The sequence below is a fragment of the Camelina sativa genome, chromosome 15 (genome assembly GCF_030686135.1).
Source record: "Camelina sativa cultivar CO46 ecotype springtype chromosome 15, ASM3068613v1".
Classification (NCBI taxonomy): domain Eukaryota; kingdom Viridiplantae; phylum Streptophyta; class Magnoliopsida; order Brassicales; family Brassicaceae; genus Camelina; species Camelina sativa.
In genome coordinates this window covers 3,094,963-3,110,284 of record NC_141894.1, presented here as the reverse complement: position 1 = coordinate 3,110,284, position 15,322 = coordinate 3,094,963, and the positions used below count along the sequence as shown (strand labels likewise).

At 38.9% G+C, this 15,322-nt stretch overlaps 5 protein-coding genes and 1 pseudogene across 7 annotated transcripts; 2 read left to right on the top strand and 4 right to left on the bottom strand.

Moving 5' to 3' along the window:
• Window positions 1-261: 261 nt before the first annotated feature.
• On the bottom strand, window positions 262-1,248 carry LOC104744930 (ylmG homolog protein 1-1, chloroplastic). The gene has a single exon (XM_010466062.3). The coding sequence runs from the start codon at window positions 1,158-1,160 to the stop codon at window positions 453-455; it is 708 nt and encodes a 235-aa protein (XP_010464364.1). The 5' UTR covers window positions 1,161-1,248; the 3' UTR covers window positions 262-452.
• A 343-nt stretch (window positions 1,249-1,591) lies between these two features.
• On the bottom strand, window positions 1,592-2,181 carry LOC104744929 (uncharacterized). The gene has a single exon (XM_010466061.2). It carries the CDS (start codon window positions 2,001-2,003, stop codon window positions 1,704-1,706), a length of 300 nt encoding a protein of 99 aa, XP_010464363.1. The 5' UTR covers window positions 2,004-2,181; the 3' UTR covers window positions 1,592-1,703.
• A 1,191-nt stretch (window positions 2,182-3,372) lies between these two features.
• Window positions 3,373-6,395, top strand: LOC104744928 (asparagine--tRNA ligase, cytoplasmic 2-like). Its single transcript, XM_010466060.3, has 7 exons — window positions 3,373-4,087; window positions 4,225-4,470; window positions 4,574-5,155; window positions 5,240-5,425; window positions 5,506-5,570; window positions 5,662-5,791; window positions 5,880-6,395. The coding sequence occupies exons 1-7, from the start codon at window positions 3,632-3,634 to the stop codon at window positions 6,120-6,122; spliced, it is 1,908 nt and encodes a 635-aa protein (XP_010464362.1). The 5' UTR covers window positions 3,373-3,631; the 3' UTR covers window positions 6,123-6,395.
• A 391-nt stretch (window positions 6,396-6,786) lies between these two features.
• On the top strand, window positions 6,787-7,977 carry LOC104744926 (ras-related protein RABA5b-like). The gene is made up of 2 exons (XM_010466058.2): window positions 6,787-7,326; window positions 7,561-7,977. Exons 1-2 carry the CDS (start codon window positions 6,861-6,863, stop codon window positions 7,878-7,880), a joined length of 786 nt encoding a protein of 261 aa, XP_010464360.1. The 5' UTR covers window positions 6,787-6,860; the 3' UTR covers window positions 7,881-7,977.
• Window positions 7,978-8,020: 43 nt separating this feature from the next.
• On the bottom strand, window positions 8,021-13,507 carry LOC104744927 (uncharacterized). Of its 2 annotated transcripts, none has more exons than XR_015581970.1 (14): window positions 12,553-13,459; window positions 12,152-12,261; window positions 12,004-12,066; window positions 11,745-11,919; window positions 11,512-11,616; window positions 11,274-11,404; window positions 10,632-11,184; window positions 10,361-10,426; window positions 10,037-10,123; window positions 9,661-9,936; window positions 9,234-9,573; window positions 8,992-9,144; window positions 8,364-8,906; window positions 8,021-8,276 (listed from the first exon to the last, which is right to left on the bottom strand). XR_015581970.1 is itself a non-coding variant. In XM_010466059.3 (14 exons), exons 1-14 carry the CDS (start codon window positions 12,814-12,816, stop codon window positions 8,103-8,105), a joined length of 3,030 nt encoding a protein of 1,009 aa, XP_010464361.1. In that variant the 5' UTR covers window positions 12,817-13,507; the 3' UTR covers window positions 8,021-8,102. The 2 variants fall into 2 exon arrangements, 1 of the variants encoding a protein (XP_010464361.1); XM_010466059.3 differs by having other exon boundaries at window positions 10,037-10,113; window positions 12,553-13,507.
• Window position 13,508: 1 nt separating this feature from the next.
• LOC104744925 (auxin-induced in root cultures protein 12 pseudogene) lies at window positions 13,509-14,995 on the bottom strand (annotated as a pseudogene). The gene has a single exon (XR_015581971.1). The product of XR_015581971.1 is annotated as an auxin-induced in root cultures protein 12 pseudogene (transcript).
• Between the last annotated feature and the right edge of the window lie 327 nt (window positions 14,996-15,322).

The following is a 15,322-nucleotide window of genomic DNA, read 5'->3' as shown; positions in this document are numbered from 1 at the left end:
ACACCTTAAACTTTATGCGCCTACTAGTCTCTCTTCCAGAGACCCCCATAAACTTCCCAAACCTATCATCATCTTCATCTGGATCAGATACAAATGATGAATTCTACTACCTATCCAACTAGATATCGAAAATCTTATAAAAGCTCAGACACACAACCTAGCATGTCTAATTCTCCCCACTGTCCTTAAACTTTGTGGTTCTTTAACCAATATGAACAATTTGAGCAGATGCAAGAGAACGAACCCATCAACAATTATAACTCCACAAAACCCAAAATCTCATTATTCAAAATCAAATTCGAAACAGCAAAACAAAAAAAAAAAAACGACAAAGCTCATAACTCTCACTGTTGATATTTCCTAGTAATCAATGTTTCAAAAACCAAAAGCATTAGCTCCTCCAATCTGCTACTGATCTTCGATTTCTTTTTCAATTCCAATTTCTCTCTTATTCAAGTGCTGCCATGAACAATCGATCCAAGTATACCGAGAACAGAGAAAGCAAGCAAAGGACTAACATCAAGCGTATCGAAGATAGGAGGAATAATGTTCCTAAACAGATTCAAGTAAGGATCACAGAGATCTCTAATAGCAGACAAAGGCTGTCTTTCCCACGGGATATTAGGAAACCAACTGAGCAAAACCCTAACCATCAAAACCCCACTGTAAATATCTAACCACTTCTTTATCCCCACCGCAACCACCGTAAGCGGAGTGTTCAAATACCCCGGAGGACGATCTCTAAGCGACGCGAAGAAGACTGGTCCGGCGGTACTGAGTGAGAATCGTAATCCTGCTGTGAGTACAGGAGCGAGTCTCTGAGCTAAGACTTTGGTTACAGCGATTGTCAAAGCCGCGAGAGTAGCGAGAGACCGGGTTGACCCGGTTAGTGTCGATGGCTGGGTTGATCCGGTTAGTGTGGGTGAACGATTCGTTGGTTTCGTAGCCGGGAAGATTGGTGTTATCGGGGAAACGGATGCGGCGATTCGGATGGATTTTTTAGGGTTTTGGATGGAGAGAGATGGGAAGGGTTTAAGGGGGAAGAAGAGACGGGATGGTGGTGGTCGTTTAGTGAAGCCATGGAATTTGGTAGGGTTTGAAGCAGATGAAGGAGGTAGCAGAACCGGAGAGCGGAGAGCGAGTGGTGTGATGGTGGCCATCTCCGTTCTTCCGCCTCTTGTGAACCGAAGAGATAATAAGAGACGGACGATAAAGGTTTCTTATGAGACTTTTTAGGATATAATAAAACCCAAATCTCTCCAATTTTTATTTATTTTATTATCTTTTAAATAATTTTATACGATTTTTTCTTATTGTCATACAAAAATTCTTAATTACAAATTTCTGTAAATTATTACTTTCTGACGAATAAAATAATTGGTAAATTAGTAAACTAAATATGATAATTTATTTAATTAAAAAAATTAGAAAAAAAATTGTAATCATGTTAGAGTTAATAATTCAGGCATCTAATTAGCATAAATAGTTTGCAATTTGTAGTTTGCAGTAATCAATGACACACAGAGAGACAAAATAATTCAAAAATTAGTTGTTTTTTTTTCATAAAACTTGAATTCTTTAAAGAAGAAGCTAGAAAAAATAAAGAAGACTTCTATTATATAAAGCCGATTATTTGGAGATTCACACACACACACAAAAATAATAAGAATAAGATAAATATTACATTTTCACAAGTTACAAAATCAACATAGTGGAAACAACTGAGGACGTAAAAGTGGTAAAGACCAAAGATAAGCATTCAAGATCTTGACGTTTCCACCGTTTGAGATTATCCCCAAAATGATATTTCTCATTAACTTCATTGGCTTTCCTACGATGTTCGCCCTCCATCTCTGCACCACTATCCTCGGTGATCCAACCAAGAACCCTCTTCTTCGGTTGCCTAACCGCACCACGGCTCGTTTTCCTTTCCTCCTTTGCTGTGGCCACCAGACCCTCGAAGGAAGACTTGAAATGGCATGGACTGCGTTTCTTCTTACCATGTTTTTTTTTTACCTTCTTCTTTTCTTTTTTCTTTGGTTTCGGATTTGACTTAGTCTTCAAATTTAAGTTTCTGATTTTTCAAGTTCTTGAACGTGAATTTATAAGTAGGAGAAGCGAGTGAGTGATGATATCGATGATGTGCAAAAGCTCGGAATCAAAAGAGCTTTTAATCATTGAAAGAGGCAATGATTATAAGCATCATGAAGGCCTATAAGGTGAGTAGGATAGGAGGTTAACCTTTTTAAAAAAAATATTCCATTTCTATCTCTCAAATAGTATTATACTCCTAATCAAGTTAAAGATAAATCATAGTATTATACTCTAACCAAGTTAAAGTATCTCTTAAATAGTATTATACTCTAACCAAGTTAAAGATAAATCATAGATCTAACTCAAACTGATGAAGAATAAGTTGAGCCTTAAAAGTACATTTGAGTATTGGGGATCATACACTAACTTTTGTTACTACTATTGGTCAGCCGGTTTTGGTGACGCCCTCTATTTCATCAAATTAGAGTTTTATAACCTTTAAATTTCACAGTTGGTAGATTTTCCTTGGAAGTTTATATGACTAAGCGACTTAATTAGCCGAGAAGATATATGACGAAGTATAAATCCACCTGATTTAATTCTAATGTTTTAGCCGAAAGTCTTCATGACTTATACAAAGTTTTAAGTTTCCATTAGTTTGGTAAGAACTTGGAAGGTGATATTGGCATTTTGTTCGATCATTGGCCACTCTACGATACTCTATAAAGTTTAGTTAGGGGCAATATAATTCTTTTTTTTTTACAACATGGGATTATTTAAACCATGTTGCTTTCGTCTGCGAATTCTAGACCTCAAGCCTACGTTTAGTTGGGAGGAATAATAGTATTTCTTATTGAAAAGAGTTGATTATGTAATGGTGATTTATCCAGCCTTAGGTTGTGTGCCTCGTGCTAACCATCATTACAATTTACATGTGACCCCCCACCAAATTCATGCTCGTTTTTTCTTTCAACTGCTTAATGACAAGATCATACCTAATTACAATCGATACAACTGGCCGTTTAAACTTTCTAAGCAAGATCACAATAAAAGAAAATGCACTTGAAATAAATCAGTTTACAAAAATAAATGGGGATTATTCTGATTCTATCTATAAAATCATTAATATCCAACTATAAGGTAAATAAATTTATATTGACCATTGGGATATAGTATTTTATACGATTGTACAATTGTATTATTATATTAACAATATACTAAAAAAAATAGACCTGAAAATGATAATACCTATTGGGCTATTGGACTATTGGGCCTATAATCACAATGATCTGTTTTAATATTTTAATATTATTAAACTGTTTGGGACAAAGTTCCCGCGAATATCCCAACCTTGAAGAATACCAAACTTTGCCCTTCTCTCTCTCTTTCTCTGCTCTCTCTCTCTCTGCTTCTCTCCGCAACACTGAAACAATCCTTTTCCCTGTTCTAACAATCTAAACTTCCTCTAATCCAAATTATCTCCAAGTAATCATGTTTATATATAATCTCTTCTTCTCTTTCGTTTTCTTCAATTCAATTAACCTCACTAAACCCAAATCTTCATCTCAATTTCTCCCACTCTTCTTCCGATTTCAAAATGGAAAAAACCCATCAGAAAGAGCTGGACGATGATGTATCTCCCAAACCCATTACGTTATCCAAGTATTCGAACCGGGTCGAGTTAAAGACTCTGCTCGAACGAAGCGACCGCGGCGCAGGATTGGTCGGTAAAAGAGTTGTGATTGGCGGTTGGGTTAAGTCTTCTAGAGCGGTTAAGAAAGATTCTCCACCTCCGCCACCTGTAACTGGTGACCCTTCGCCGTCGAGTGGTGGGGATCAATCTCATACGACGGCGAACATTAGGTGCACTGAGATTATTCAATCCAAAATGAATATTTTCAGGAGATTTTTCGATGTATTGAGCGGCGGCGGTGGTGGAAAGACTTATCCAATCTTCGAGAAGACGGAACTCGCCGGTCAGAAGGCCCCGCCGCCACCGGAGTATGTTTTTTACTTCTTGATCAGTGATGGCTCCTCCGTCTCCAGTCTACAGGTATCATAAAGTTTACTAATTTTGAAGCGAAAACGATAACTCAATTTTTTGGCGCATAAGGTGTTTGATGAAATGCCAATGAGAACTTTTTTTTTTTAATAGAGAAAAATTACAGATTTGTTTTGTCTCTCTCTCAGGTTGTTGTTGATTCTGCATTGTCGACTGTTCCAGCAACTCAGCTTATGGCTTTAGGGACTTGTATTGTAGCTGAAGGTGTGTTAAGACTACCATTGGCTGCTTCTACAAAACATGTCATTGAGCTTGAGGCTGAGAAGCTTCTTCATGTTGGAACAGTGGATCCAGAAAAGTATCCACTGTCAAAGAAACAGCTTCCTCTTCATATGCTTAGAGACTACTCTCATTTCAGGCCCCGCACAACTACGGTATTACTATTAGAAAGCTAATTTTGTGTTTGTCTTTGTCTTCTCCATATATAATAATGTTATAAAAGAGCAATTAGTTAATCTCTTGTATTTGTTGGTGAAGGTTGGGTCGGTAACTAGAGTGCACAGTGCGTTAACCTTAGCGAGTCACACATTCCTTCAATACCATGGGTTTCAGTATGTTCAAGTACCAGTCATCACAACCACTGGATTTGGCGAAATGTTTAGGGTCACTACTCTTTTAGGTAAAACTGATAATAAAGAGGAGAAGAAGCCTGTCAAAGAAAAAGATGGATTTAGCATTGATACTGTAAAGGCTGCGATAAAGGAAAAGACTAGGCTGATTGATCACCTCAAGAGATCTGACAGTAACCGAGAAGCTGTGGTTGCTGCTGTTCACGACCTGAAGAAAACAAGCGATCTTGCATCTCAGCTTGAGATGAAACAAAATTCCAAATCAGGAACTACTTTGGTCAAATCTGAGAAGCTTGATTTCTCGAAAGATTTCTTTGGTCGTGACACTTATCTGACTGCTTCTGGAAGGTTTCATCTTGAGAGCTATGCCTCTGCACTTGGAAAAGTTTATACCTTTGGACCGCGTTTCGTAGCTGATAAAATTGACAATGCAAGGCATTTGGCAGAGATGTGGAATGTGGAAACCGAGATGGCTTTCTCGGAATTGGATGTAAGATTGTTATAATTATAACATTGATTTTGGTCATTCAGTTATTTTTAACAAATGGTGACTTGAGTTCGTTTGATGTTACAGGATGCTATGGATTGTGCTGATGAATACTTCAAGTTTCTCTGCAAATATATTCTGGAAAATCGTCAGGAAGACATGAAGTTCATATCAAAACGAGTTGACAAGACCATCACCACACGTCTGGAAGCAACAGCGTCCAGCTCTCTTTTGAGATTTTCCTATACTGAAGCTATTAGTCTTCTGCAAAAGGTATAACACTCTCACTTCCCATATATTTTTCTACTTACTGATTTTTTGTGACATCACAATGATCTGCTTATCTGTAACAGGCAACCGCTAGAAAATTTGAAACCAAGCCTGAGTGGGGCGTTGCTTTAACAACAGAGCATCTAAGGTATTGGTTTTGCTCATGGAAAATGCCATTGAGCCTTTGTTTCAAGATCTGATTCTCATATTTTTCCCTTTTCACCGGTTTAATGTTGCAGTTATCTAACTGATGAGATCTACAAAGGTCCTGTAATTATACATAGTTACCCGAAAGTAGCTAAACCGTTTTACGTACGGTTGAATGATGATAAGAAGACTGTAGCAGCATTTGATCTGGTCGTACCAAAGGTAAGAAGAGAACCAAACCATACATTGATCTAAATCAAGGAATTCAAAGTTGTAGAATTTGACAAAAGTCTTCCAACTTTCTTAACAGGTTGGTGTTGTGATCACCGGGAGCCAAAACGAAGAACGGTTTGAGGTTTTGAATGCAAGGATCGGTGAATGCGGATTCACGAGGGAGAAGTTTGACTGGTACTTAGATTTAAGGAGGCATGGGACAGTGAAGCATTCAGGGATAAGCCTAAGCATGGAACATATGCTTCTGTTTGCGACAGGACTTCCTGATATCAAAGACGCCATTCCTTTCCCTAGAAGTTGGGGCAATGCAAACAACTAAATCAGCCTCATGTACAAACTCAGTTACATTGTAATGTAATCTATGTAATTATACTTGGTAAAATATGAAAAGAATTGTACATACCAAAGTGTTCGTAAATGATCAGTGGATTGTATAGTTTGGATGAAAATGGTCAATAAGCTTTAAGATATTTTTTTATAAAAAATTATAAGAAACTTGCAATCATACAAGTGAGCTAGTGGTAACAAGACCAGACAAGTAACGCAAGTACAGTAGTCCGAAGTGTTAAAGACATTTGAAAGTCCCATTGCTTACTTTGAAGTATTTTAGTTACAGGTACAATTACACTCAAAATCCCGAATACTTGTCTTCATGTACTCATCCTGACTTAGATTTTGATGTTTTGTGAAACTATGTTTGAATTCAACAATAATTATCGAACCACACAATTTTAGTCAATTTTTTGGGTTGTCAAGATATAAAACTGGCTGGTAGCAGAATTTTTTGTAAGCTTTTGAATTATAGTTTGACATAAATATGTTGGTTGTAACATAAATATGAGCAAACTCTTTAACAACAAAAAATATCGTTGAAAAACGTACCAATTTTTGCCTTCAATTCATAGAAACTAATTCAGAAATTATAATTTAGTTAGCAAATTCTAAAGAGTCTTTAAAGCAAATTAATGATATATCCATAAAGTGACACCAAAATGCTTAGAATTCATTAAGTATGGCCTTAATCATAAAGTCTTAAACGTAATTAAGTAAAGAATTAATGAAGATAGTCTATATAGGAAACCCCGCCAATCACGCAGCTTGTCTGTCACCACTTTACCACTTATCAAAGCTTAGGTTCTCCCTTACAAAGCCTTGCAATAATCATATCTCCCACAATCTCAAGAAGAAGATGGGTAAGGAAGACGACAGAGGAGAAGAGTACTTGTTCAAGATTGTCCTAATCGGGGATTCAGCTGTCGGGAAATCGAACCTACTGTCTCGATTCTCGCGTGATGAGTTCGACACGAACTCCAAGGCGACAATCGGAGTGGAGTTTCAGACACAGCTGGTTGAAATCGAAGGGAAAGAAGTGAAAGCTCAGATCTGGGACACTGCTGGTCAAGAGAGGTTTAGAGCTGTCACTTCTGCTTACTACAGAGGTGCTTTTGGTGCTCTCATCGTTTACGACATCACCCGTAGCGACACTTTCCATAGCGTTAAACGTTGGCTTCAAGAACTCAACAGTAAGTTATTACTGACTCTTCTTCTCTCTGTTTTGATCCACTTTGTTTTGATTGGTTTTATGATTCTGCTGCTATGAATCTGAGCCATTGTTTCTTATCTTTAGTTTGAGGCAATGAGATGGGTTCTCTGAGTCTATAAGATGCTCTGTTTTGCTCTCTTAAGTTTGAGATTCTTCGTCTACAGTTATGAATTCAAATAAAAGTCTGACTCTTTGTGTTTTGTTACCTCGCAAGCTCATTGTGACACGGCGGTGGCACAGATGCTAGTTGGGAACAAATGTGATTTGGAAGATATTAGAGCGGTTAGTGTGGAAGAAGGTAAAGCTCTGGCAGAGGAAGAAGGGTTGTTCTTCATGGAGACATCAGCTCTAGACGCCACAAACGTAGACAAAGCGTTTGAGATTGTCATCAGAGAGATATTTAACAATGTCAGCCGTAAACTTCTCAACTCCGATGCTTACAAGGCTGAACTTTCAGTTAACAGGGTCAGCCTTGTTAACACCCAAGATGACTCCGAGAGCTCTTGGCGGAATCCGTCTTGTTGCTCCCGATGATTTTAAAACGTTCTTGTCTTTTACCAGAATAAACCTTATAATGTTATAATTATCATTTCGGAGTTATATGATACTCGCAATATATTTTGTGTTGTTACTGTGTGCTACACATTAGTTCTGGCCGAAGGATCAGAGCAAAATGGCAAAAGAAACATGAATTTGAAATCCAACTCTAATGGGACTATGTACATAGATGCAATTGTTGATTGGGTACAAATACAATCATGGTTTTCGTAAAGCAGAACCAGCACCCATTACTACTGCCAAGACAAGGCCAAGACCAGCACCAAGTGAAGCTCCCACGGCTGCTGCTGACATTGAAGATGACTTGGCCTGTGAACCATCTACTGCACGGTCTTTAGCTAGTTCCACCAACAGTCTGTCCCTAGCAAGTTCCTATGGAGATATGTTTATATTAAAGCGATTTGGACACACTATATTGATAATTCTAAAGTGCTGTGTCAGCTCAGAGAGTGTCAATACCTGAAAACAAGCTTCTTCTTGAGTTTGAAGAACGCGATGGACAAGCTGGCAAAGGGAGTTCACACCATCCACTGGAAAAACAGTGTCTTTTCTCTGAAAAGGCTTTTTGACAAGGTCGAGTGGAGCAAATATTAGCTTTTGCGCACCTACTGATCCTTCATTACCCGCATTCACAGCTGCCCAAGGCAATGAGGAACTTCCAGAGCCAGAAATAATATAAGGGATAGAGTTAACAATTCCGGTTGTGTTTGGTGACGCTTGATATGCCTGAAGTACAGCTTCAATAGCGGATTTCTGCTGATGGGCACTGACTGAGAACTTGTTTGTTATGGCGAGGACCCAAGGGATACCGAGAGATTTAACCTCGTCTAACAGAAGAGCAAGTGCTGGTTGCTGTAGCTGCAGTTGTGTTGTTGAGTTCTGGTAACGTGGTATTCTGTGAGAGAGATTGTGCACAAGAATAACTAAATCTATTTTTTTACTTAGATTACGAACTCCTTTCCATAGTTCTTCTCTAAATCGAGAAGCCTCTAAGTTCAGCTCCTGCATCAGAATATACCAAAATGATTTACCAACTCTGGGAAAAATAAACTTAAAACTTGTGGAACCAGAATGTGAAGTAACCAACCTGTAGGTTTACACCCACTGTGTCCGAGTAGCAAACACCACCAATTATACATTCTTGAACGTCAGATTGTATCTGCAGATTCTCCACATGAGTCATCGAACTCAGCATGCTTTGACCAAGTATTGCCCGGAATAGAGAGGTTTTACCAGCACCCTGCGCGGACAGATGAGCCAGATATATAATTGCATGCAGTATATGAAAAAACATGTAGTGTAAACCCAATGAAACAAGGACGGCTGTACCTCTAGTCCGAGTAATCGCACCCTCCGTGTTCTGACCTCAACCTCCTTAGCCACTGTAGCAAAATCACTAGTGCAGAATATGTATAAGTCCTCTAAACCTTCAGGACGAACAAACTTGTCCTCTTGAAAAAAACCTAAGTTGATTCCTTCCTTTGGAAAACCGGTGTTTGAATCAACAGACGAGAACATAGGTACTAGAGGATCTTCAACTATCTGGTTGCTTGGAGGTTGTTTCAGGGGAGTTCCAATGACCACCCTAATTTTCTGTAGTTCTGTCTGTTCTACATTATCCGAAGAGTAAGCAGGTGGCGAAGGGAAGGATTCCACGGTAGTTGAGCACCTAGATAGAGTTAATTACTGATAATTTAACAATTGTATCACATATATTGATCATTCATTTGAAAAGAAAAGAAAAACGTGGACATACCAGTGGCCATTCACTTGTGCATGTACAAAAGAACACAAATGCAAGCCAAATCCAGTGATATCAACTTTCAGAGGTTCTGCATTTTTATCACCTGGAACGCCTTTCCAGCCAAGAGGGGCGACAGAAGTGGCCGTTCTAATAACCGGTGATTCAACGATGTGCCCGAGCTCTACACTACCACCAACAGCAAGTCCAAGCCACTGTTGTAGATGTGGAAACTGCTTCTGTTGATCCGCTCCAAAAAGACCATCAATATCCATGCAGAGGTCATGTATTCTATAAAAAGAAAAGAAGCATGTCAATAAAAAAGCCTACCAAATCAATAAAAAAGCCTATCTGGAATTTTGGACAAGTAAAAGAGGAAAGGAACTATCACCTCTGGAAGCGAGCCCTATAGGACTTCATAGAATGTGACTGAAGACGTTCTCTCAGTTCGGTTATCACAGATCTGACCTGAAAATATCTTTGCCAAAAAAATGCAACCAAATAAGAGACCTTCAACCACAAACTAAATATGAAGGTGGGCAAGCAATGACGAGACCCAAACATACTGTCAAATCGAGCTAGTGAGATATAAAGCATCCAAATATACAAGAGCCTCAAGTTAGATAACTCCAAAATCAAAGTAACTTGATAAATTCAATAGTTAAAAAAAAAAATCACTGATCAGCATGTCTATGAGCAAAAAAAAACCTCATACCGATGTCAATTTAGAGTACTCTCCTTCTGAAAGTGATTCCACAGATGCAGTTCCCAAGAGATATAGCTGTGATACGAAAAATAAACTTAGTGAGCTGTCACTTGTTCTAAAGGACTCATGATTCTACTGAAAAAAAGAAACCATCAAAGCTGATAATATGCCATTGAAAGATTACTAGAATTAGCATTCCCAATCTTAGTAAAGTAAAGTAGGTTAAGTACTATCGTATTCCTATAGCTTATCACGTTTGTATATTAGTTATAACATCTACCTCTCCAAATGGAACATAAGAGGGCAGATAAGGAACCCTAAACCCATTGGAGGAGTTGGTCTTTTCTTCACTTTTTCCACTACCAGTTTGTCCATTACCCGTATCTGGCAATGGCTTGAGAGATATACCATCCCTACCCTCCTCAATTTCAAGAGATTGTGGTTCAATAACCACGTCCTCAGCTGACACTGAAGATACAGTTGCAGTAGAAGTCTCTGAAGGATCCACTTTCTTTCCTATATACCTATCCAGTTGTTTCTTAACAGCCTCTAGGGGAACAAGTCGTGAAAGCCTCCAGAATGAGTTCTGAACAGGGCCAACACCAATGACTAACTGCTCGTGTTCTTTACCTTTTGTCTTTTCTGCCTCTGATGTTACACCCTGACCATTCTTTTTGGACAATGACAAATCTGCGGCTTCAGCTTCTCCAGCCATTGACATTCTTTGCTCATTGTAATGATGAAAATATGCAGGAGATAATATCCTCGGGACCAAATCTTCAGGAATACAATAACTTTTGAAATAATGATGCCATCCTTTTTCATGTACGTAACTGCAAAGGAAACCAAAGGAAAGAAAAAACAACATGAGAACGCTATTGCTAAACCCAGCCATATGTTTGATTAGGCATCCAAAACATACTCTCTCAACGCAGCATTCCCAACAGGAGGCTGGGAGAAGGTTATACATTTGACATGAATATTTCCATTGTCTTTCTTTGTAGAAGAGGCAGCAACAACCCTTAATATGGCGAGTGTAGCTAACGCAGCTACCTACACAAGTGAAAGAAGGAAATAAAAACCCAGGAGTCAGCAAAGATATGTTAGATGTAGCCATGTAGGTAATGAGCTACAAGGGTAAGAAAATCTAGAGCACTTACAGCTCCACCAAGTGAGTGTCCACATAATACAAGTTTTCGTTTCTTTTTCTGAGCAAGTCTATAAAGTTCCAGAGCAGGTATCCCCTTAGCACGAGCCAAGAATCCCTAGTTGTTAACATTAAAGGGGATAACTTTTAGAAAATATCAACTTATTTTGAACCCTGCACGATATCACAATGTACTAAAGATACAAAAGAGACGAAAAAGTCTACTCCAAAGTGCCACGAGCATACCCGATGAGCAGCAGGTTTAGGTTTCTGTCTAAGTTGCTTAGGATTCCGCAGACCCTCCCCATTATTCTTCTGTGGTTCACTTTGAATAGGCTCAGATGCTGCGATACATTCATCCTCTGCGACATCATCGTGAAATATATGACCTTGAAGTATATTTGCATCGGCCATGATGTCCCTAGAACACATCCACGAATGAAAAAACACACCTCTTACATCTGAGCTATTTTGTTTGCCAGGGAATAGAAACTCCAAGACTTACTTATATTGCCTAGTTCCGACAAAGGATGCAAATAATGTATCACCTGCCTCAGCAAGTAGATACCTGCATTAACATATTTTCCAAACGGTAAAGACATTAACGAAGATTGAAGAATAATTCCAAACGGTAAAGAGATGAAAAAAAAAACCTGTGAGGAACGTGATCAGATGAAGGTTGAACCCTCTCCAAGGAAACAAATTGGCCACCGAAATCGGCTTTAAATTTGTTAACAGCTCGAACCATCTCACTTGCAGGTCTCTATTACAATAACAACCTCCATTAATAATAAACAATACAATAGCCTATAAAGTGAAATTCCCAAAATTTAGCTAGCTACATCTCATTTTAAAAAATAAAATAAAAGAATAAAGAGAGATATGAAACAGAGAGAAAGATCGAACTTTTAAGTTGCTGATTACACTACACAACACCCTCTAACTGAATAACTAACTAATTAACCGAACCTCTTAGTTAATCTTGTAATCAACGAGACTAGATTGATTTACATTATAACAAGGATTAATGGAAAGAATTAAGAATAATAATCACCTTGTAAACACACTCGGAGAGGACCATGCAACAGAGTATGTCCTGTAAATCTTCGACAGACTCGGATTTAAGGGCGAGACAAAGATCCTCAATTTGCTTCTTACGCTTCTCATACTCCCGGCGGATCTTAATCCTCTGATCAGCATCTCCTCCGTTCCACGGTGGCCACCTGAATTTCCATTGAATCGGTCCCCACGAAACCCGTAAAAACCTCGCTCTCTGGTCTCTGATCCACGATTCCACTCGGTTCTGTATCGACTCCATTAATAATTAATAATACATACTATGCGTCTCTACTGAATCGAAAACTCAGAAACGCGTTCGAGCATTAGAGTTTTTATGAAACCGCGTTGAAGTTTGAAAAAAAAAAGGAATATGCAGGGTGAGATTTGAGGAAAAAGATGATAGAATTAGAATCAATTAAGGATGCGCCTTAAAAGAGAGTAATGTTTATTGTAGCAGAGAAGAGACAGAGAGAGAGAGGGTTTGTGTGACTTGGGAGATTGAATCAGCAGCAGCATCAAAACGCATATGCGCCTCTTCCTGATCATTGTTGAAACTGTCTTTAATTAGTTATTGGGTCATGTAGTAACAGATATAACTATTGGGCTTTAGGGCCCAATATATTGTCGAGATGTTAAAAACCCGGGAACAAGTTTTGAGATTTCATGGACTAGAAAACAATTTGATCTCGTTGTCATCTAAAGATGTATTGTTGTATTTGTACGAAGCCACCCAACAACAAAACAAAAACCGTATCATCAGTTGTCACTGTTCTTCATCGTGGCCAACAGCAAATTGAACAAACTCTAACTTTTTTAAAAGAGGCTTTAAAATACATAAAATGGAGAAACACACGAATATGGTGGTTAGTGGTGGTAGTAACACCAAAATCTCACCATCTGGCGTTTGGTTTGTTTATGAAAGTAGTCTATATAGTGAACGGCACACGCATATTTTAAGCAGATAAGATGATATGATGATGATGATAACAGTAATTGCATGGTCCATACAAATCCATTAACTCTCAAGAATATTTGTAGGTAAGTTAAAGAGGGGAAGGTGAAAAAAAAAGTAAATGACTCTACGACTAATATAGTACTAAAAATAGTATGGGGCTAACTCCATTATTGTGCGTTACCAAAGAAAAAGAAAGAAAAAAAAAAGGAAACTCAGAGAGAGATCATGTTCAGAAAATAAAAATAGAAGCCAACAAAACAATAATTCCCAAATTAACCCCAAAATTTACTTTTGTTGTCAATGACCCTGCGTTCCCTGGACCTCCCGCCGCTTGCCCTGGCGTAGTCGAGCCGCTACCGGTGGCCGGAGACGGAGCCGAGCTTGGTGCATCGCCATCGGCGGTTAAACTCAGGACACGGTGTGAGTTCAAATTATCCGGAGCGGAAGGATGCACTCCGAGACGACCGTTGGTATAATTCCCGCCGATCTGCCACACCTGATTCACACTATCGGCTCCAGCCGGAACCTTAACCGTCGTGAAAATAGCGATCCTGCCGCCGCTCAACGACTCGGCGCGTAGGTTCCAGAACTCGAAGGCGAGTTTGCCTTCCTCGAGACTGCTGTAGCTGCTGATGTTGTACGTCTTCACGACGGGAGCAGCACCGGCTTTGGATCTGTAAGCGACGAAGGCCTGAGAACCGGCCATCTTAGTCCCCGTCGGGTTAATAGCCCAAGAGACCCAGCCGCCGATGGGTTGAGACGGTTTGGCGATGAAGGCGACGGAGAGAGATGAGTTTGAGGCATTGTAGGTGTAATGAAGGTAGGAATCAAGAACGGGAAGGTCCTGGCAAGTGTCGAACGAGGCGCCGGCGGAGTTTAGCTTCTGAGTGGAGCAAGAAGAAGTCTGTGAAATCACCGGTGAGATTAGCGAGACGAAGCAAGCAAAAACGACGGCTAAGATTAGAAGAGAAGAAGAAGGAGAAGCCATGGCTGAGTATAGTATGATAAGACAAGAGGTTAAGACAGAACACATGGACATGAGATGTTTAAATAGAGAGAGAAGTGTTTGTGTCCTGAAGTAATGGAGTGTTTTGGTTCAGTGCATCGGTTCTACGATTGAGGTAATCAGGGAGAGACGTTAAGATGATGCCACGTGTTAAGTTGACCGTGATAAAAGGGAAAAAGTCACGTTCACGATGTGAACTAGTTTTGTTATTAAAAAAAAGTCGGAGATGATTAAATTGGTTAGGAGGAATTCAGTCATGGATTGTGGAGAGTGCGTGTTCTTGCGGATGTTGACTTGCAAACTGCAACTTCAAGTTGTGTCTGTGATCTTTTGTGTGTGTATACGTATATTGTCATCGGTCAAATGGGTTGAATTTTTTTTTTCTTTCCTTATGCATGACTGATTTTTTTTTTTTTTTGGTAAAATATGCATGACTGATTTACTTACTATAATTAACAGTAAATATAAGGTGATGTTTTTCATTAGGGGATTAGGAAATGTGAAGGGACATTTATATATATAGGAAAAAATACAAGGTTTGTTAGTTACAGCTTACATTTACATTCAGTTTCGAAGTTGACAAGGGAAAGAAAAAAAAGAAGTTGACAAGGAATGTGTAAATTATTGATTTTTTCCAAACGACACAATGTCAAATAAATAACGTTGAAACTAAGGGGGTACTAAGCCAAATCCCAAATGTTATTTCTTTGATATTTTTTGGGTGTTTTCTTTTCACCTTTTTTCCTAGCTAGTAGTTGGGCAACTTTGAATATATACCAATTCCCGTCTACCTCAATTACTCTT